Source organism: Phoxinus phoxinus (assembly GCF_949152265.1).
Source record: "Phoxinus phoxinus genome assembly, chromosome: 19".
In the NCBI taxonomy this organism is placed as follows: Eukaryota; Metazoa; Chordata; class Actinopteri; order Cypriniformes; family Leuciscidae; genus Phoxinus; species Phoxinus phoxinus.
Window position 1 is genome coordinate 22,852,783 of NC_136894.1, and position 15,078 is coordinate 22,867,860.

Sequence of the window (15,078 nt, forward strand, 5' to 3'; positions counted from 1 at the left end):
TTTTATATTTTACATTTTTATTTTGTCTTGTGGGCTATATATCCCTCTTATTTTGTCAAAATAATTAACATGTTGCAGATTCTGCAAGGTGTATGTAAACTTTTGACCATATATATATTAGATCAAGCGATTACAAATTTGAATCTAATTAATTACATGATGTGGCGATTAATTCCTCTAATTAATCGCACATCAGAAGAAAAATTACCCACAAAAGATCATTTAAAGTGGTGTTAAATGAGAGAAGCATCAAATAGACATTACAAAAAGAAGAATTTTTTATTTGATTCAACATAGAATTTATTACACATACTTTTAGGCTTTAACGGCCATTAGGTTGAGTAAATAATGACAGAATTTTCATTTTTGGGTGAACTGTAATGGTTTTTTTTATTAATATGGAAATATGAAATAATTTTTTTTAATGAGATGATACTCTAAACAAGAGGCGGTAAATGTCTAAATGAGCAAGTCATTGAGACATTCATTCATTCGATTCATTCAAACGGCGGATTCAAGTAAATGGCTCTCTTTGGCTATGTCGAAATCGCCCCCTGTACACTCACTATTCCCTACATTACTCCACTAATATAGTCTACTTGAGGGAGTGAATGAAAACAAGTGAGTGAATTCAGTGCCGGAAGGGCTGCAGCTTTTGCATAGTTTGTGCTTGCTGTTTAATAATCATTTGAAACTTAGCAAACTGGCAGCACCAGTATAAACCTTAAATAAAAAATGTAATAATCAAGTAAAAAGGAATTTATACCTGTATAATATAATGCTGTAGCCACATTGGATCAGCGGTTTGGAAAATGGATGGATGGCTGTTTTAGCTGCGGGCGCCATCTGGCTAATTTTCACCTACTATGTATTCTGACATAATACTCTTTTGGCATACTGTTTTACACATACTATACGGTAAGGACGAATTTGATTTCAGACACAAGGTCTCAATAAAAATTAATGGTCAAATAAAAAGCTGATGTACATTTTGGTATATACAGGGTTGTAAAATTCCACTCATATTAACACCCACCACTGCATCTTGTAGCAGATCCTCTAGCCGTGTAACCGTGATTGAGCGGTCACACACATATTTCTTCTTCATCGTGTCCTCCATCTTCTTCATCCTTTCTTCAGCCTCTTTAACATCTGAGAAGAACTGTAGAACAGAAGGTTTGGAGATCAAAATAATTCTGATGAAGTAAATCTATTTGGCTGTCTACTTGGATGTGAACCGCAAACCCACTGTTTACAAGCATAAGTGTGTGTTGCATGTACCTGGAAGTAGGCGGTGTTTTCTTTCAGATGAGTCTCAATGCAACAGCACAGCTGAAGGATCCAGCTCCACTGAGTCTGAAGAGCTGCAGTGAAAGCCTACAGAGAAAAAGAATATGTGATGATTTACTTTAGTTCAATAACTGTGTAAAATTAACCCATTATCAAACAAGTTCATTACAACTACATGTATATGCAGCTCGACAGAAGACAATAGTGTCGTTATTTAGCTGTAGTTTTGTTTTCATCTGATAGTGTCAGTGCAGTTAAATCAGTAATATTGCTGGATATTAAGTGTCCCCGAATAAGCAAGCCAAAGGTAAACACATACACAAATGATTAAATGTAAAATTGTGCACCTCCACAGTCTTCCTGGCAGGATGGCCTTCTTTCAACAGTTTGTCTCCGGTCATCTGGACATTGTTCACTCTCTTCTCTCTGTGTTCAAGATCTCGCATCAAACCCTACAAGACAGCACAGCAGCATCCACTGTCATTGTCACATGCAATTAAATGATTTTAGAGGATTCTCTGCAATTAAAACATGAATTGAATCATGTTCAGAAGTGTTGGTGGCCTTACAGAATAGTTGTCCTTCTTGGCGGTCATGTTCGAGTTGCGGTCACTCCAATCGTAGTTCACTTCCTCCTCTTCTTTTTCGTTCAGCCACATCAGCTCTTTTGTGGCGGCCACAACAAAAGCGTGCAGCTGATCTAGATTCCGCAGGCGTGACTTGGACGAGTTCTGAGGAGGAACAACAACCAACTCATAAATTCGCTAAGTCTATTTCATCAGGCTTTGGTAGAAATATATTTTAGGATCCATAATTAAGATTCAACAAAGTGATCAGTGTGTATAAGTTCTAGATTTAAGAGCGTACCAGCAGTTTGGCATATTGAAGGTCCAGTTTGCCCAAGTATTCTCGATAAGCTCCCTTACTGACTGGAGTCAACTGATTCTGAGAGGAGAGAAAATAATGTTGGTTTTTCATATAACATTCATTGTTATCTTAGCCATTCTTAACTAATATTCAGAGTTTAATAAACAATTTGAATTATTAATGCTGTTTAATAAAGCATTTATGATTTATTGAGAACAGTGTTTTTAGTACTCTAGTATCCAGTATGTATCACTCAATGCTATTGTTCCTCAGTTCACAAGAAAATAAATTAGGCAATCAGACCAGAGGTCATTTACATATAAAAATCTGTAAAGACACTGTAGCAAAAAAATCACAACCACAAAATTACGGTGCAAGAAATCTAGTTTGACCTCAGGGAACACAATAAATGCTACTAAAGTGTACAATGGGACATTTTAAGACTCACATGATAAAGAACTACAGAACTATTTATAAATGATGCTTTAAATTACCTCATCAGCCCGTGCACGGTCAATCTTGCATTTGAATTCCTCGATTGACTGATGAAGGCCACGATGGCTACCGAGTTGAGACTCCACAGTGGGCAGATCTTCGCCCCACTCTGCCCCATCAATGCGCCTCTGGTTCTCCTCCACCCAGGACAGGAGGTCCTGAATGTACTTGAGAGTGACTTCGTCGAGCTCAGGTCTTACGCGCTGCGGAGACTGCTGTAGTGTTTGGACGTGGGGGATCTGGGACATGGGGATCTGGGTCATGGGCACCTGCGACACTGTCACGCCAGACTTCAGACGCAGATTAAACTCACTGCGCAGGTTAACCAGACGCTCATGAAGACGGTACACCCTGAAAGAGCCAAGAGAGGACAGTTGCAAAGCTGCTATGAGAATAAATACGATTTTAATTATTATAAATATTATTAGATATATGGATATTATTATAGATAATATTATTAATAATCGTTAATTAACCATTATAAATAGTTTTTAACACATATTTTCTGTAAAGCATTATTACAGAAAATAGTCTCTTATAAATTAAAGCAAGAATTCTGTAAAGGAATTAACTTTCTTTAAAAATATATATATTTCAAAGTATGTTTATCCTATGTAAACAAATAAAGTACAATATTAATATTTTTGGATGATGAGCATTGCATTCAAACCTAAAGACTAGTACTGAGCAAAAACAATATAGTTCTAGTTGTCAATGTATTTCTTAAGATTATGACAGTAGAATATCATACTAACCGTCTGTACATCTGTTCTGCCTGTAGGTGGCGCCCATCTTTAAGTAATTGTACATCATTAAAAAGGTATCGGATCATGTTTTCAGCCTTGTTCAGATCTGCCTCGATCTCAGACGAGTGCTGGATAGGCTTTCCCGCACTCAGCAGACGCATGTCCTGCAATAAAAGCAAAGTTAAATTAAAGCAATTTGCTTACAAATACTGCAGGTTGACCCGCTCAAAAGCTATTGGGTCTTTGGAATCAAATAAAGGAATGCAATGGCTTTCAATCTCACCGTTTGTAACAGTGTTTCCACCTGGTTGAGCTGTTCCTCGCACAAACCTGACTCCATTTGCACCTTACTCACTATTCTCTGCAGACGCTCCAGCCTGTACATGTAACAGACACACAAATACTCTTTACATAATTCACTACAAGATTAAGAATAAAATGACTGGTTAAAGGCTACACAAAACAATATTCAGACTTTACAGGCATTCAACATTCAATCAATCTGAAAAAAAAACATCAGCTGAATCACTCACACCCTCCTCTTACGGAGCAGGTACTCCAGTCCATGGCTGTCATTCATAAAGGCCATGGCTAATAATCCTAATAATGCTAAATCCCGGTCCAGAGAGGATTTTTCAGAGCGAAGTCGCACAGAATCAGCTATTGATGTTAAGAAGTGCTGCTGTAACTGATAAGGCTCATAAACATTCTGCAGAGCAGCAGCGAGTCTGTCTTGTGACAAATCTTGTTAAAAGTGACGCCCTGTTTCTTGTGCTAAATGCTATTTAATAGCAATAAAAAATCTTTATTTTGATGAAAAAATCATCTTAAAGGGATAGTCCCAAACATTTTTTCATTTACTCACCCTCAAGTTGTTCCAAACCAGTATGAATTTTGCCTGATGATATAAGATATTTTGAAGAATGTCAGTTGATTTTTTTTTCTTCATACTACGTAATTCAACGGGGGCCCATCAACTGTTTGGTTGCCCATATTCTTCAAAATATCTTCTTTTGTGTTCAGTAGAAGAAAGAAATTCATACAGATTTGGAACAACTTGAGGGTGAATAAATGATGACAGTATTTTTATTTTTGGGTGAACTATACCTTTAACTGTAATGAAAGGTTAATGCTTTTAGAACAAAAAAAAAAAAAGAAAAAGAAAGAAAAATAATTCAATAAAAAAAACCCGAATGATTTTAAAAGTAAAGTTGAGTTTTTTGTTCAAGATCTGACAATTATCAATTAGTATAGTGGAAGTTACTTGTTAGGGCAAGTCAATTGATTTTTTTCTTGTAAGGTACAGTAGCTTGAATGAGGTAACTAAAACTGCTTAGATTCTCTTCAAAACATCTGTAAAATCTAAACAAATATTATCATACATTTTTACGTCTTTAGTCCAATACTTTTTGAACCACAGTATTATAGCAAAATACCCCTGCAAATAGTCTGGATTATTCGAATGAATAACTGCACATACTGTACAAATTATTTTGTTATTTATTATTTATTTATTAATTATTTATTTATTATTATATTATTTTGAGAAGTTATTATACAGATTTCTCACCGTTCAAACTCTGAGCGCAACAGTTTCTCTCGTTCCAAAATGGCCACATGCAGGCGGCCCCATTCCTTCTCCACATCAATTGGGTGGTAACTGGGGGGAACCTTGACCTGACCCGCTTGCACAGCACCCTGGTGACAAACAAACCCCATGCAGAAAGTCAAATCTTGGTAAAAACATATTGAGAAAACTCATGTAAAAGCCCAAAAGGACTGCACTACATGCTCGTTTAAAAGGCAATTACTACTGTGGCAAATTTCATTTACCTCAAAAGACTTGTAAATGTGCTTGGTGCGATTTTTGTCAGTCTCTTTGGCTGGTAGTTCAGACTCCTTGAACTTAAGAAACTGACGCCAAAGAACCTACAACAGAAGGGAAAATGCTCATACCATAATTTACAATCTTTTTAAAAATAGTTTTGGTTGCTTTTCAGTAGTACAAACGTATGCATTTATGGTAACAAAATAACACTTGATTAAGGTTATATGACATAATAGCTATCTTACACTTACACTACAACACTTCTAGCTGGTAAAGAATAGTGAATTACTGCACCAAATCATAATTACACATGTATATATGCACATATATGATCATTAAACCCATGGATCATGGTACTAACCTCAATCTCCTCATAGCTGGAAGGGAACTTGCGTTCCTCAAACACGATAATGTGATGCCTGATCCACTGGAGTAACATGGTCACCAGCTCGTAATACTCCTGCCAGCGCAACTCCAACTCCTGTACGTCAATAACAAATATTAAACATCAAAGATAACAATATTAATAGCCTATCATACTTAATTATATTTTCAAAACACCCACATTAGCCTGGACTCCATCACGAGCGTCAGGAACTCTTGGCATGACATCATACAAAGAGGACACATACGTGATGATGGACTTTTCGTCTGGGTGTGGCACGTCCACATCTACAAAAACGCAAAATAAACTACCATCATTATCGTTCGAAAGTTTGAAATGGTTTTGAAAGAAGGTTCTTATGCACAGCATGGCTGCATTCATTTGATCATACAGTATTATTGTGAAATATTTTAACAATTTTAAATAACTGTTTTTTATTTTATTATAATTTAAAATGACATTTTTTCCTGAATTTTCAGCAGCCATAAAACATCACTTAGCATCATTCTAGAAATCATTCTAATATATTGATTTGCTGCTCAAGAAACATTTCTTACTATCATCAATGTTGTAGACTGTTGTGCTGCTCAATATTTTTGTGGGAACCATTAAACATTTTTTTCCAGAGGTCTTTGATAAATAGAAAGTGTAAAGGAACAGCATTTATTTAGGACATAAATCCTTTAGAACATTATAAATATCTTTGTGACTTTTTTTATTTTGTGACATTTTTGCCTTTTATTGGATAGGACAGTAGCTAGACAGGAAGCGAGGTGGGAGGGAGAGAGAGAGAGAGCGAGAGAGAGAGAGAGAGAGAGAGAGAGAGAGAGAGAGAGAGAGAGAGAGAGAGGGGATGGGATGGGATCGGGAAAAGTCCATGAGCCAGGACTCGAACTCGGGTCACCCGAAGCGCAACGGCGCTACATGACGGCCCACTTGCCCACGAGGCTATCGGCGCCAACTTTACTGTCACTTTTGATAATTTTAAAGCATGCTTTCTGAATAAAAGTATTGAGTTCTTTAAAAAAACCTATCCTTTTGAACAGTAGTGAACTCAACATCAGCAAAAAATGTAAGAAAAAATCACTTAACTATTAGAACTGTTACACAGGCTAAAATATTTTTTTTTACAAGTCCATTAAATCCACTAAGATTTCCTAAGATCTACTATATTTATCAATGAAGGAGAAGAATGAAATAAAATTCTTTGAATGAGAATCCAGAGGGATCTTCTCCCTTTGTTTACCTTCAGGATCCAGCAGGCGTGTGACGCCCATGTCTCTCTCTGCTATGCTGAAGGCCTGCTCCAAATTCTCCAGGTTGGTCTGTCTGGACACCTTATTCATGTCGATCAAATTCGGCCTAGAATGAAAGACAGAATTCACAAAATACAGTTAAAAATATCTCTAGAAAGGAAAAAAACACTAAAAAAACTAAAGACTTCACACACTTGAATTATTTCAATTTTAACACAGATTCTCCTTATTTTTGTCAATCATTTTGCATTTTAATGTCTGCTTTGTTTAAAGAAATACTTTCCATTTTAGCGGACAAAAAAAATCAACCCGTAGGAATTGTGAGCCTTTAAAATGGACATTTCATCCGGATCTCATTTGGATGCATACTTGCAGATCACATATTTAACTGCACACTGCTTGGCCAAACCTGGAGGCTATGTAAACATTTGTGCCAGTGTCTGGGCAGGTGAAGGCAAGATGGATTTCTCTTCACGGGATTTGAAAAAAAAAAAGCCTCTGTCTTATGTGACTAAGTACTCAACGGCAATCACTGCAAGGTGCCAAAAATAATTACTGTAAAAATACATGCACACACATGCTCTGCAGCCTCTTAAGAACATGACAACCTGAAAATCTAGTAAAACAAAATCATTTTATAGTGTACACTCGGAATTATGCACACAATATTACTAGGAATTAAGCACAGGAACTGACAATGTCAAAGAAATTACTAAAGCTGCAATGGCAAAGGCAGAATTGCTTGGCTCTCTCATTTCAATAAAACGATAAAAACCAAAGCATTCATACGACTGTTTGACTGTCTGGGAAAGCAGGTAGCATGGCTGGCCCCAGGGAAGCTCGGCATCTGAGACGAACACCTTTCTGTAAGAAAACCCGTCTCTACTTAGGGTGGAGAGCCTTTGCTCCATGACAAGTTCAAGATCTCCGCTTTGGGATCCACCACTTGAGCAGGCACCAGGGCTGATGGACCCCTGTCCCGAATCGAAAGAAGCCTCTGACGGCACATCTTCACACAGCATGACCACTCGGTCCTCCAGGTCACTGACGGATCCGTGGCTGGACGAGCTGCTGCGACTCTTCTTGGAGCGGAACTTCTTCTTGAGACTGAACATTGTGTTGGATTCAATTTCCCATTCTTCGAAACGCGTGCATTCACACAGGGTGCAGATGGGTATTCTTTCCCAAAGCGGTTCACTATCCAGTCAACGGTTAGCAAAGTCCTTCCTCAGTGAAAACACCCTCCATCTTATGTCACGCATCAAGCTTTGAGAGCTTCAACTGCACTCCACGTGTTCTGTTTACTGTCCCAGTGCCGTTCAAATAGTAATCTGTATATCATAACATTTAAATTGCAAGCAAGAGGGAAGACAAACTGCTCCTTATTTGCTCAAATCTCAAGAGTCATCTGTGTCTGGTAGTGTAGAGTGAACCTGAGCTATGCAGCTGGATGTGAAAAACACACCCTCTGGGGATCCTATTAGATTCAACACGCCCTTATTACAGGATTCTAGTTTTGAACTCTATTCATAAGCGCCAATTGGAGCATACTTGGACTTAATCCTGCAAAATTTGATGTGAACTCAACCGAATTTGATGTGGTAGAGAGGTATTTGTATGAAGGCTGCAATAGTTCTGCAATTCTAAAGATATTGCATGACAGTTTTGTCAGATGGCTAAGTGTGCACATGAAAGTGCAAACAGCGGAATACCTTTAAGTATGGCATGACTAATCTTGTTTCTTGTCAAACATCACTTGGTAAAAGCCAGGGCATAAATTATACACCCGGCAAGGAGCAGAAGGGGTCTGTGATTGACACGGCAAATACAGCAAGCAAGTCTGGAGATGAAATTCATAAACGGCCCTGAGATACAAGCGTATTTGTCATTTCTCAAGAACTATGATCACTTTATAAACAATTTTTGGAGTTTTTCATCAAAAATCTGCCTCTTTCACATGAGCCCCGTGGTTTAATGTGTCCTGAGAATGTGTTATAAATGCTAAGTCACAGTTCCAATAACTTTTCTCTATTTACAAGGAGTTTCTACCTGTGTTTATGGATGATGGCGTTGAAGAGCCTGCCATCTTTCCAGCTGGTGGTGAAGTTATCACACCGCAGGCCATGGTAGCCCTCCACCATCCTCTGAGACCACAAGAGCAGCTTCTCCTTGGCGGTCATATCATCTGACTGACCGTTCACCTGGATATCGGAGATCTGATGGAGCAAAGGAAAACAATATAGTTTCAATCAAACAAATTATGTATTATCATATAAATACTAGACTAAAGGCCCGTTCACACCAAGAACGAGAACTATATAAGCGTCCACACCAGCGGATGATATCGTTCTTTTAATTCTAAGTGCTTTCTGCAGATTTTTTCATCTGCTGCTTTAAATGCTCCAGCTCCTTTTGTTCTGATAGTCGGCAATGTTTTTAACATTCTTTAGCTGGAAAAATTGTTCTGAAAATGACCGTTTCTCAATGCCGTTATCGTTATAGTTGTGGTGTGGACTCTGCTATTCTTTTATATTTAGAACGATTAGTACTATATCTTTATTGTTATTGTTATAATTATAGTCTTTGGTGTGAAAGGGCCTAAAGGGTTTATTTCAATAAACTACTGTCATATTAGTGCTGGGCAACGATTAATCGCATCCAAAATAAAAGTTTGAGTTTGCATAATATACAGTATGTGACCCTGGATCACAAAAACAGTCATAAGTCGCACAGGTATATTAGTGCCAATAGCCAACAATACATTGTATGGGTCAAAATGATAGATTTTTCTTTTATGCCAAAAATCATTAGGATATTAAGTAAAGATCATGTTCCATGAAGATATTTTGAAAAATTTCTACCATAAATATATAAAACATTTATTTTTGTGAGTGAATGCAGCATAATCGCAAACATAAATGGACAACTTTAAAGGCGATTTTCTCAATGTTTTGATTTTTTTTTGCACCCTCAGTTTCCATATTTTCAAATATTGTCCTATCCTAACAAACCATACTTCAATGGAACGCTTATTTAATCAGCTTTCAGATGATGTATAAATCTCAATTTAAAAAACTTGACCCATGTGACTGGTTTTGTGGTCCAGGGTCTCGTTCAAAAAACATAATTATTTTGTATATACTGTACACACACATGCATGTATATTATGGAAACACAAATCTTTATTTTGGATTCGTTTAATCGCAATTAATTGTTGCCCAGCACAAATTATTACAGAAAACAGACTAAACATATTTGGAAACTATAACTACAACTTTCATATTACGTTAAAATAAAATCAGAATCAATGGTTTGAATAAAACAGATTATGTATTATATAAAATTATTATATAACATTTCTGACTAAATGCAGTTACTGCAATTAACATTACTATATTAAAACAAAGTTTGCACTGTTTTTAGTAAATGTCTGTTTCATAGTTAAAAATGTGCAATTTGTTGCTTTTCCAATAATGAAAAACTACCCTATAATGCTCTGGGAAAATATGGCGTTTCATAATTTAAGATGGAGAAAAAAAAGTATACTTTAAATACCCTCACTGTTGCCAAGATACTATGGACAAACATTGTGGTTAGCAGTGATCATAAGATTCGTTTATAATAAGAGGCTTGTTCAAGTTTTAGTCTGTGATTTTGCATGTGTTCGTTCCTCTGGTGACTCATCATCAGGATTCCCCTTTGGGTAATTACTGTTCAACCGTCAACGGCTAAAATCAAGTTTCCTCCAATTATAAGAGTTCTGTAGGGAAGTCTGGTTGGCCTAAACCTCTGGATCCTTATACTGAGGATGTACACAATGACTCAGACACGGAAACACGTCCTCCTCCCTCGCAGCCTAGCTTTACGAGAGTCAAGAGGGTCATTTAAGGTTTCTTTCAATGCAGGATTCCTTTCAATGTCTCACATTTTTAACAAACTTTAGTGGTGAGAATTAACTCAACAATTAAAAGGTGTTAGCAAAGATTTGGTGCCAGACTTAATAGTAGAGAATGCATCATTTAAGCTAATTCCGCATTGATCTGACCAATTCTGGAGTGTGTTTATTGTATTATAACCTTTACTCTAGGAATGTCTGACCAGATAAACAACTCAACTTATAACTTGCTGAAAATAACCAAAAATGTGACCCATTCAAAAAGTTCTGTGCAACAAGCTTTTGTGAAATGTCAAAGGCATTTAAAAAATGGAAGGAAAAGAACACTGGCAAAACCAAAAACAGAACGGTTGGTCTCATGAGTCACCAAACCACCATGCCAGCGTGCCTGCTTCCCCTTCCTAAAGGGAACGTGTGAGTCACCAACCGAAATGGACACCGTCCCAGCCCATAATCCCCCACAGGCTTACTGACGCAGTGACGCTTGAGTTTTTATTTCCCAGAAAACAAGCATAACAAATGCGCTCCAGTCTCCTCATAATGAGAGAAAACTTTGAGCAGCAATCCAAAGACAAAAGAAAGGTTGGCCTAGAAAACCAACCATATGTACACCTGGGACAAAAATCCTGTTGGTTCTCTTCATTGTTTTTTCTGGCATTTTTCTAATATATATAAAAAAAATCTAACTTAAGGTCACGTCTGAAAATACAACCAACAATTTACAGTGTTTTGTGGGTGGGCTGAGTTTTATATTTGGTACATTATTGAAAAGTGATCTCTATATCACTGTGGCCAGATGATTCATTAAACCCTGTCACGAGTCTGCACAGATGTCTGTGTTGTTACAGCAATAGTAACAGTACGTTGAGAGTCTAAAACATTTAGAAACAGTTAAAGGGGAAATGAAAATCCGTGAAGCAAACCTAAAGACAGCATATAAAAACGAATGAGAGTGTGTCTGTTCTGTGTAAGACCATGTTTGATGTTATATGTGCTACACCAGACCTGGAAGTGAAGAATGATGGTCCATATTAGCCCGAGGGTCAGTTTTGGATTTCCATCCGCAATGTCGTCGTTTCTTATGTTTACCAGTTTCACCTGTCAAACAATGAGATCTGTGTTAAAAAGTGAAATTGTATAAGGCCAGGGTTTTCAATCGGGAGTCCATAGCCCTCTGTGGGTCTGTAAAGTTACTGCAGGAGGAAATGAAAAATTAAAATAAAATAAACTCATGATCTGTAATTGAGAATGTTAGTGTATGTTTAAAAAAAAAAAGTTATCATACCTTCTGACCAATCAAATCTAGCTTTATATGTATTATATCCCTGATCCCAGATGGTAAAACCAAAGATAAATATAAGAAATAATGGCTTATAAAGTGTTTGGTTCACTGTACCTGTCTATGTTTGAGGAAGTCCAGTGCGATCTGTACATTCTGTAGTTTGTGAAAGCGCATGCGACCCTTCTCTCTGGGCTGGAAAACAAATAAAAGGAGAGATTAAAAAAGGAAGATGAGTTCTCAAAGAATTAGATGCGGTTGGGAAGACAGAGATTATAGATGTACTGAAATGAATGATTAAAAAAAATACATTAAATAAACAAACGTAACAATAACTAGGGTAGGGATGCACCAGCAAAGATATAGGAATATTATAATAATGTCTTGCCTGTTTCAAAAACAAAATGAGACAAGAAGGTGAAATCGATCATCCAAACATTTTATTGAACAGTAACACTGGATAACTGCTTTACACTTTTGAATTGCATAGAAAAGAGTATTTAAAAAGAAGAAAAATCCAATATTTCTTATATATACTGAAAACTATATAACCTATACAGTTTACAAAATTAATTATTATATTCGATTTATATTTGTGCATCCCTAAGATAAAGTAAACCAGACAAATTAATTTCTTTCTAATATCTTACACATTTCATGAAATAAACAATGCATTGTATTTTTTTTAAAACGCAGAAACGACACTTAAATATTTGAAAGACAACTGCATTATACTAGATCATAACCTTATTATTCTGTAATCCAAGGACCAGAGATATTCCAGCTTCATTATCTATGAACCAGTATGTAAATACACCCACTATGCCAAAATGTGGACAAAATGCACCAGCATACAATAAGAACATGCAATGACACTTGTCAGTCAGTCATCACAAGAAATAGCCAATCAAAAGCTAAGCTGTCCCATGAGCCAGGCTCTTATTGGCTTGCAGTGCATGATGTCACTAAGGTTTTCAATGGATCCCATGTCTGCAAACATGAGAAGACATGAATCGATGCATAACTAAAACGAATTTAAATTCCTGAAACCCTGTAGTTAATGGTTCCCTGAAAGTGAATGCGATGCATTCCAGAACATTCCATCACAAAAACAAGAACTGAATAACCACCCTGACATATAGTCCTATAGAGTGCAACCGTTGGGTTCCGGAAGTAAAAACTCCATTCATTTTCTCCATAAGGAAATTTATTTGAAACTATAACGTATAAACCTTTAAAGACAGACTTGCTGTGAGCTACGAGGTTTTTAATCCATAACATTTGCTTTGCTGAAATCGCCAGCCGGCATTATTTCAGATCATTTTTTGAAATGATTGTGTTTAACAGTTGTATTCCTGGTGAAAAATTATATTACCCATGATGCAGTTCAGAAAACTAGTAAAAAAAAGCAAGATGCTCCAAAATAGCTTTTTAGCTCCGCCCATTCCCATGAAGCACTGCAAATGACGTAATTGGCGTAATTGAGTAGTTTTATATTTCTCGATCGTTTTTAATTCGATTGATGCTTGCAATGCTTCATGGGATTGTAGTTCTTTCCCACACTAAAACGGTTAAGTACAAAGTCTATTATTTTTGTCTGATTTTAAAACCTTTTTTTCTTTGTAGCTGATTGTCTTGGTTCATGGCTTATAACCTTGAACTATGGCCTATGGGAAAAATAAATGAAAAAATTAAATAAAAAATACTTCCGGAACCAGCACCGCTGAAAAAGGGGGCGGGCACTGTTGCACTCTATACAAGTAGCGTGATTTATTTGACTTTTTAACTGAATACTTTCTCGAACATGGGGGAGGACAGCACTGTCAACAGGTGACATGATAAAGGAAGTGACATCATGCACAACACATTTCCCCTGGCAGTGACACATGCCACACCCCTTTCCGGGGAGGCGAGCCGGAAATTTTCAGACCCAACTCACCAACCGCGAATTCCTGACAACGTCTCGCTCCCTCGGCTACCACAGCAAGAGCATCGCAAGAGAGGAGGCAAAGGCAAAGGGGTCAAGGTCAGGGCAGAGGTGAGCAAACAGGAAGTTGAAAAAGGAATGGTCAAGGGGGTCAAACCGGTGCAGAGTTGAAACTGAGGCAGAAAATGTCAGATTGTTAATGTGTTAAAGGAGTGAGACGCAATGCAAAAAAGACACAGTCACAGTAGAAGTGCTCATCAGGAAGGGGAGATGTGAGGAAGCATTCATTCCTACCAACACATTTCTGTATGCATGGTTACGCCCACTGGTCATACAGATTTGAATGCCAGATGTCAACCATTGATGCATGCAAAACAAATCTGAGGGACACGACATTGAGGGTGTTAAAACTATAGGACTATCCAATCAGATGCAGATTTGAAGGGTAACTTCACTTAAACACAAACTATAGGGTCTACAAAGCAAGAAGACACAGGTAGAGGAGGGGCTTATTTTAAGGGAACAGATCCAGGTAGTGAGAGTTAGCCTTGCCAGACTGATGTTTTGAATAGGGTTGTGGAGGGAAAATGTGATCCCACATCAGCATTAACTCACCAGTGTCTCTCCAGACAGCACCTCCAGCAGAGAGATGAGGTTGTGTCCATCTCGGAGATCCTCGTACAGGTCTGTGATGTGTCGCTGGGCCTGACAAAAAACAGGAAATCATTACGAATTATGGAAATTGTGGAAGTGGAAAAGTGGAAGACTATGCTAATAACACAGGAATGCTTGATTATTATAACTGATTGACTGTATAACATCAGGAAGTCAAATATTTGGGGCCAGTAAGATTTTTCTTTTTTACTTATATAAAAAAAAAAAAAAAAAAAAATTTAAGTATTAAACTGATCAAAAGTGAAGTGACAGTAAAGAAATGAATCATGTCACAAAATATTTCTATTTTAAATAAAAGCTGTTGTTTTGAACTTTCTATTAATCTAAAAATACTGAAAAAATATTAAGCAGCACAAAAATATTAAGCAGCACAACTGTTTTCAACACAGTTTCAATGATTTCTGAAGGATCATGTGACACTGAAGACTGGAGTAA

General features: G+C 37.1%; 1 protein-coding gene across 20 annotated transcripts in view; it reads right to left on the bottom strand.

The window, feature by feature from the left end:
* Positions 1 to 15,078, bottom strand: part of pleca (plectin a) — a 91,380-nt gene that overhangs the window by 19,975 nt on the left and 56,327 nt on the right. For 10 of the 20 annotated variants that reach the window (XM_079591692.1, XM_079591709.1, XM_079591700.1 and 7 more), the window contains 18 exons: positions 14,584 to 14,673; positions 13,981 to 14,016; positions 12,159 to 12,236; positions 11,768 to 11,860; positions 8,917 to 9,083; positions 6,858 to 6,973; positions 5,792 to 5,898; positions 5,588 to 5,707; positions 5,232 to 5,327; positions 4,969 to 5,096; positions 3,682 to 3,775; positions 3,408 to 3,562; positions 2,652 to 3,003; positions 2,158 to 2,235; positions 1,860 to 2,021; positions 1,638 to 1,742; positions 1,282 to 1,377; positions 1,037 to 1,162 (listed from right to left, as the gene is read on the bottom strand). In XM_079591692.1, coding sequence (XP_079447818.1) covers positions 1,037 to 1,162; positions 1,282 to 1,377; positions 1,638 to 1,742; positions 1,860 to 2,021; positions 2,158 to 2,235; positions 2,652 to 3,003; positions 3,408 to 3,562; positions 3,682 to 3,775; positions 4,969 to 5,096; positions 5,232 to 5,327; positions 5,588 to 5,707; positions 5,792 to 5,898; positions 6,858 to 6,973; positions 8,917 to 9,083; positions 11,768 to 11,860; positions 12,159 to 12,236; positions 13,981 to 14,016; positions 14,584 to 14,673 — 2,199 coding nt within the window. The remainder of the gene's footprint in view (positions 1 to 1,036; positions 1,163 to 1,281; positions 1,378 to 1,637; positions 1,743 to 1,859; positions 2,022 to 2,157; positions 2,236 to 2,651; positions 3,004 to 3,407; positions 3,563 to 3,681; positions 3,776 to 4,968; positions 5,097 to 5,231; positions 5,328 to 5,587; positions 5,708 to 5,791; positions 5,899 to 6,857; positions 6,974 to 8,916; positions 9,084 to 11,767; positions 11,861 to 12,158; positions 12,237 to 13,980; positions 14,017 to 14,583; positions 14,674 to 15,078) is intronic. The other 10 variants (XM_079591696.1, XM_079591701.1, XM_079591703.1 and 7 more) reach the window with 1 other exon arrangement.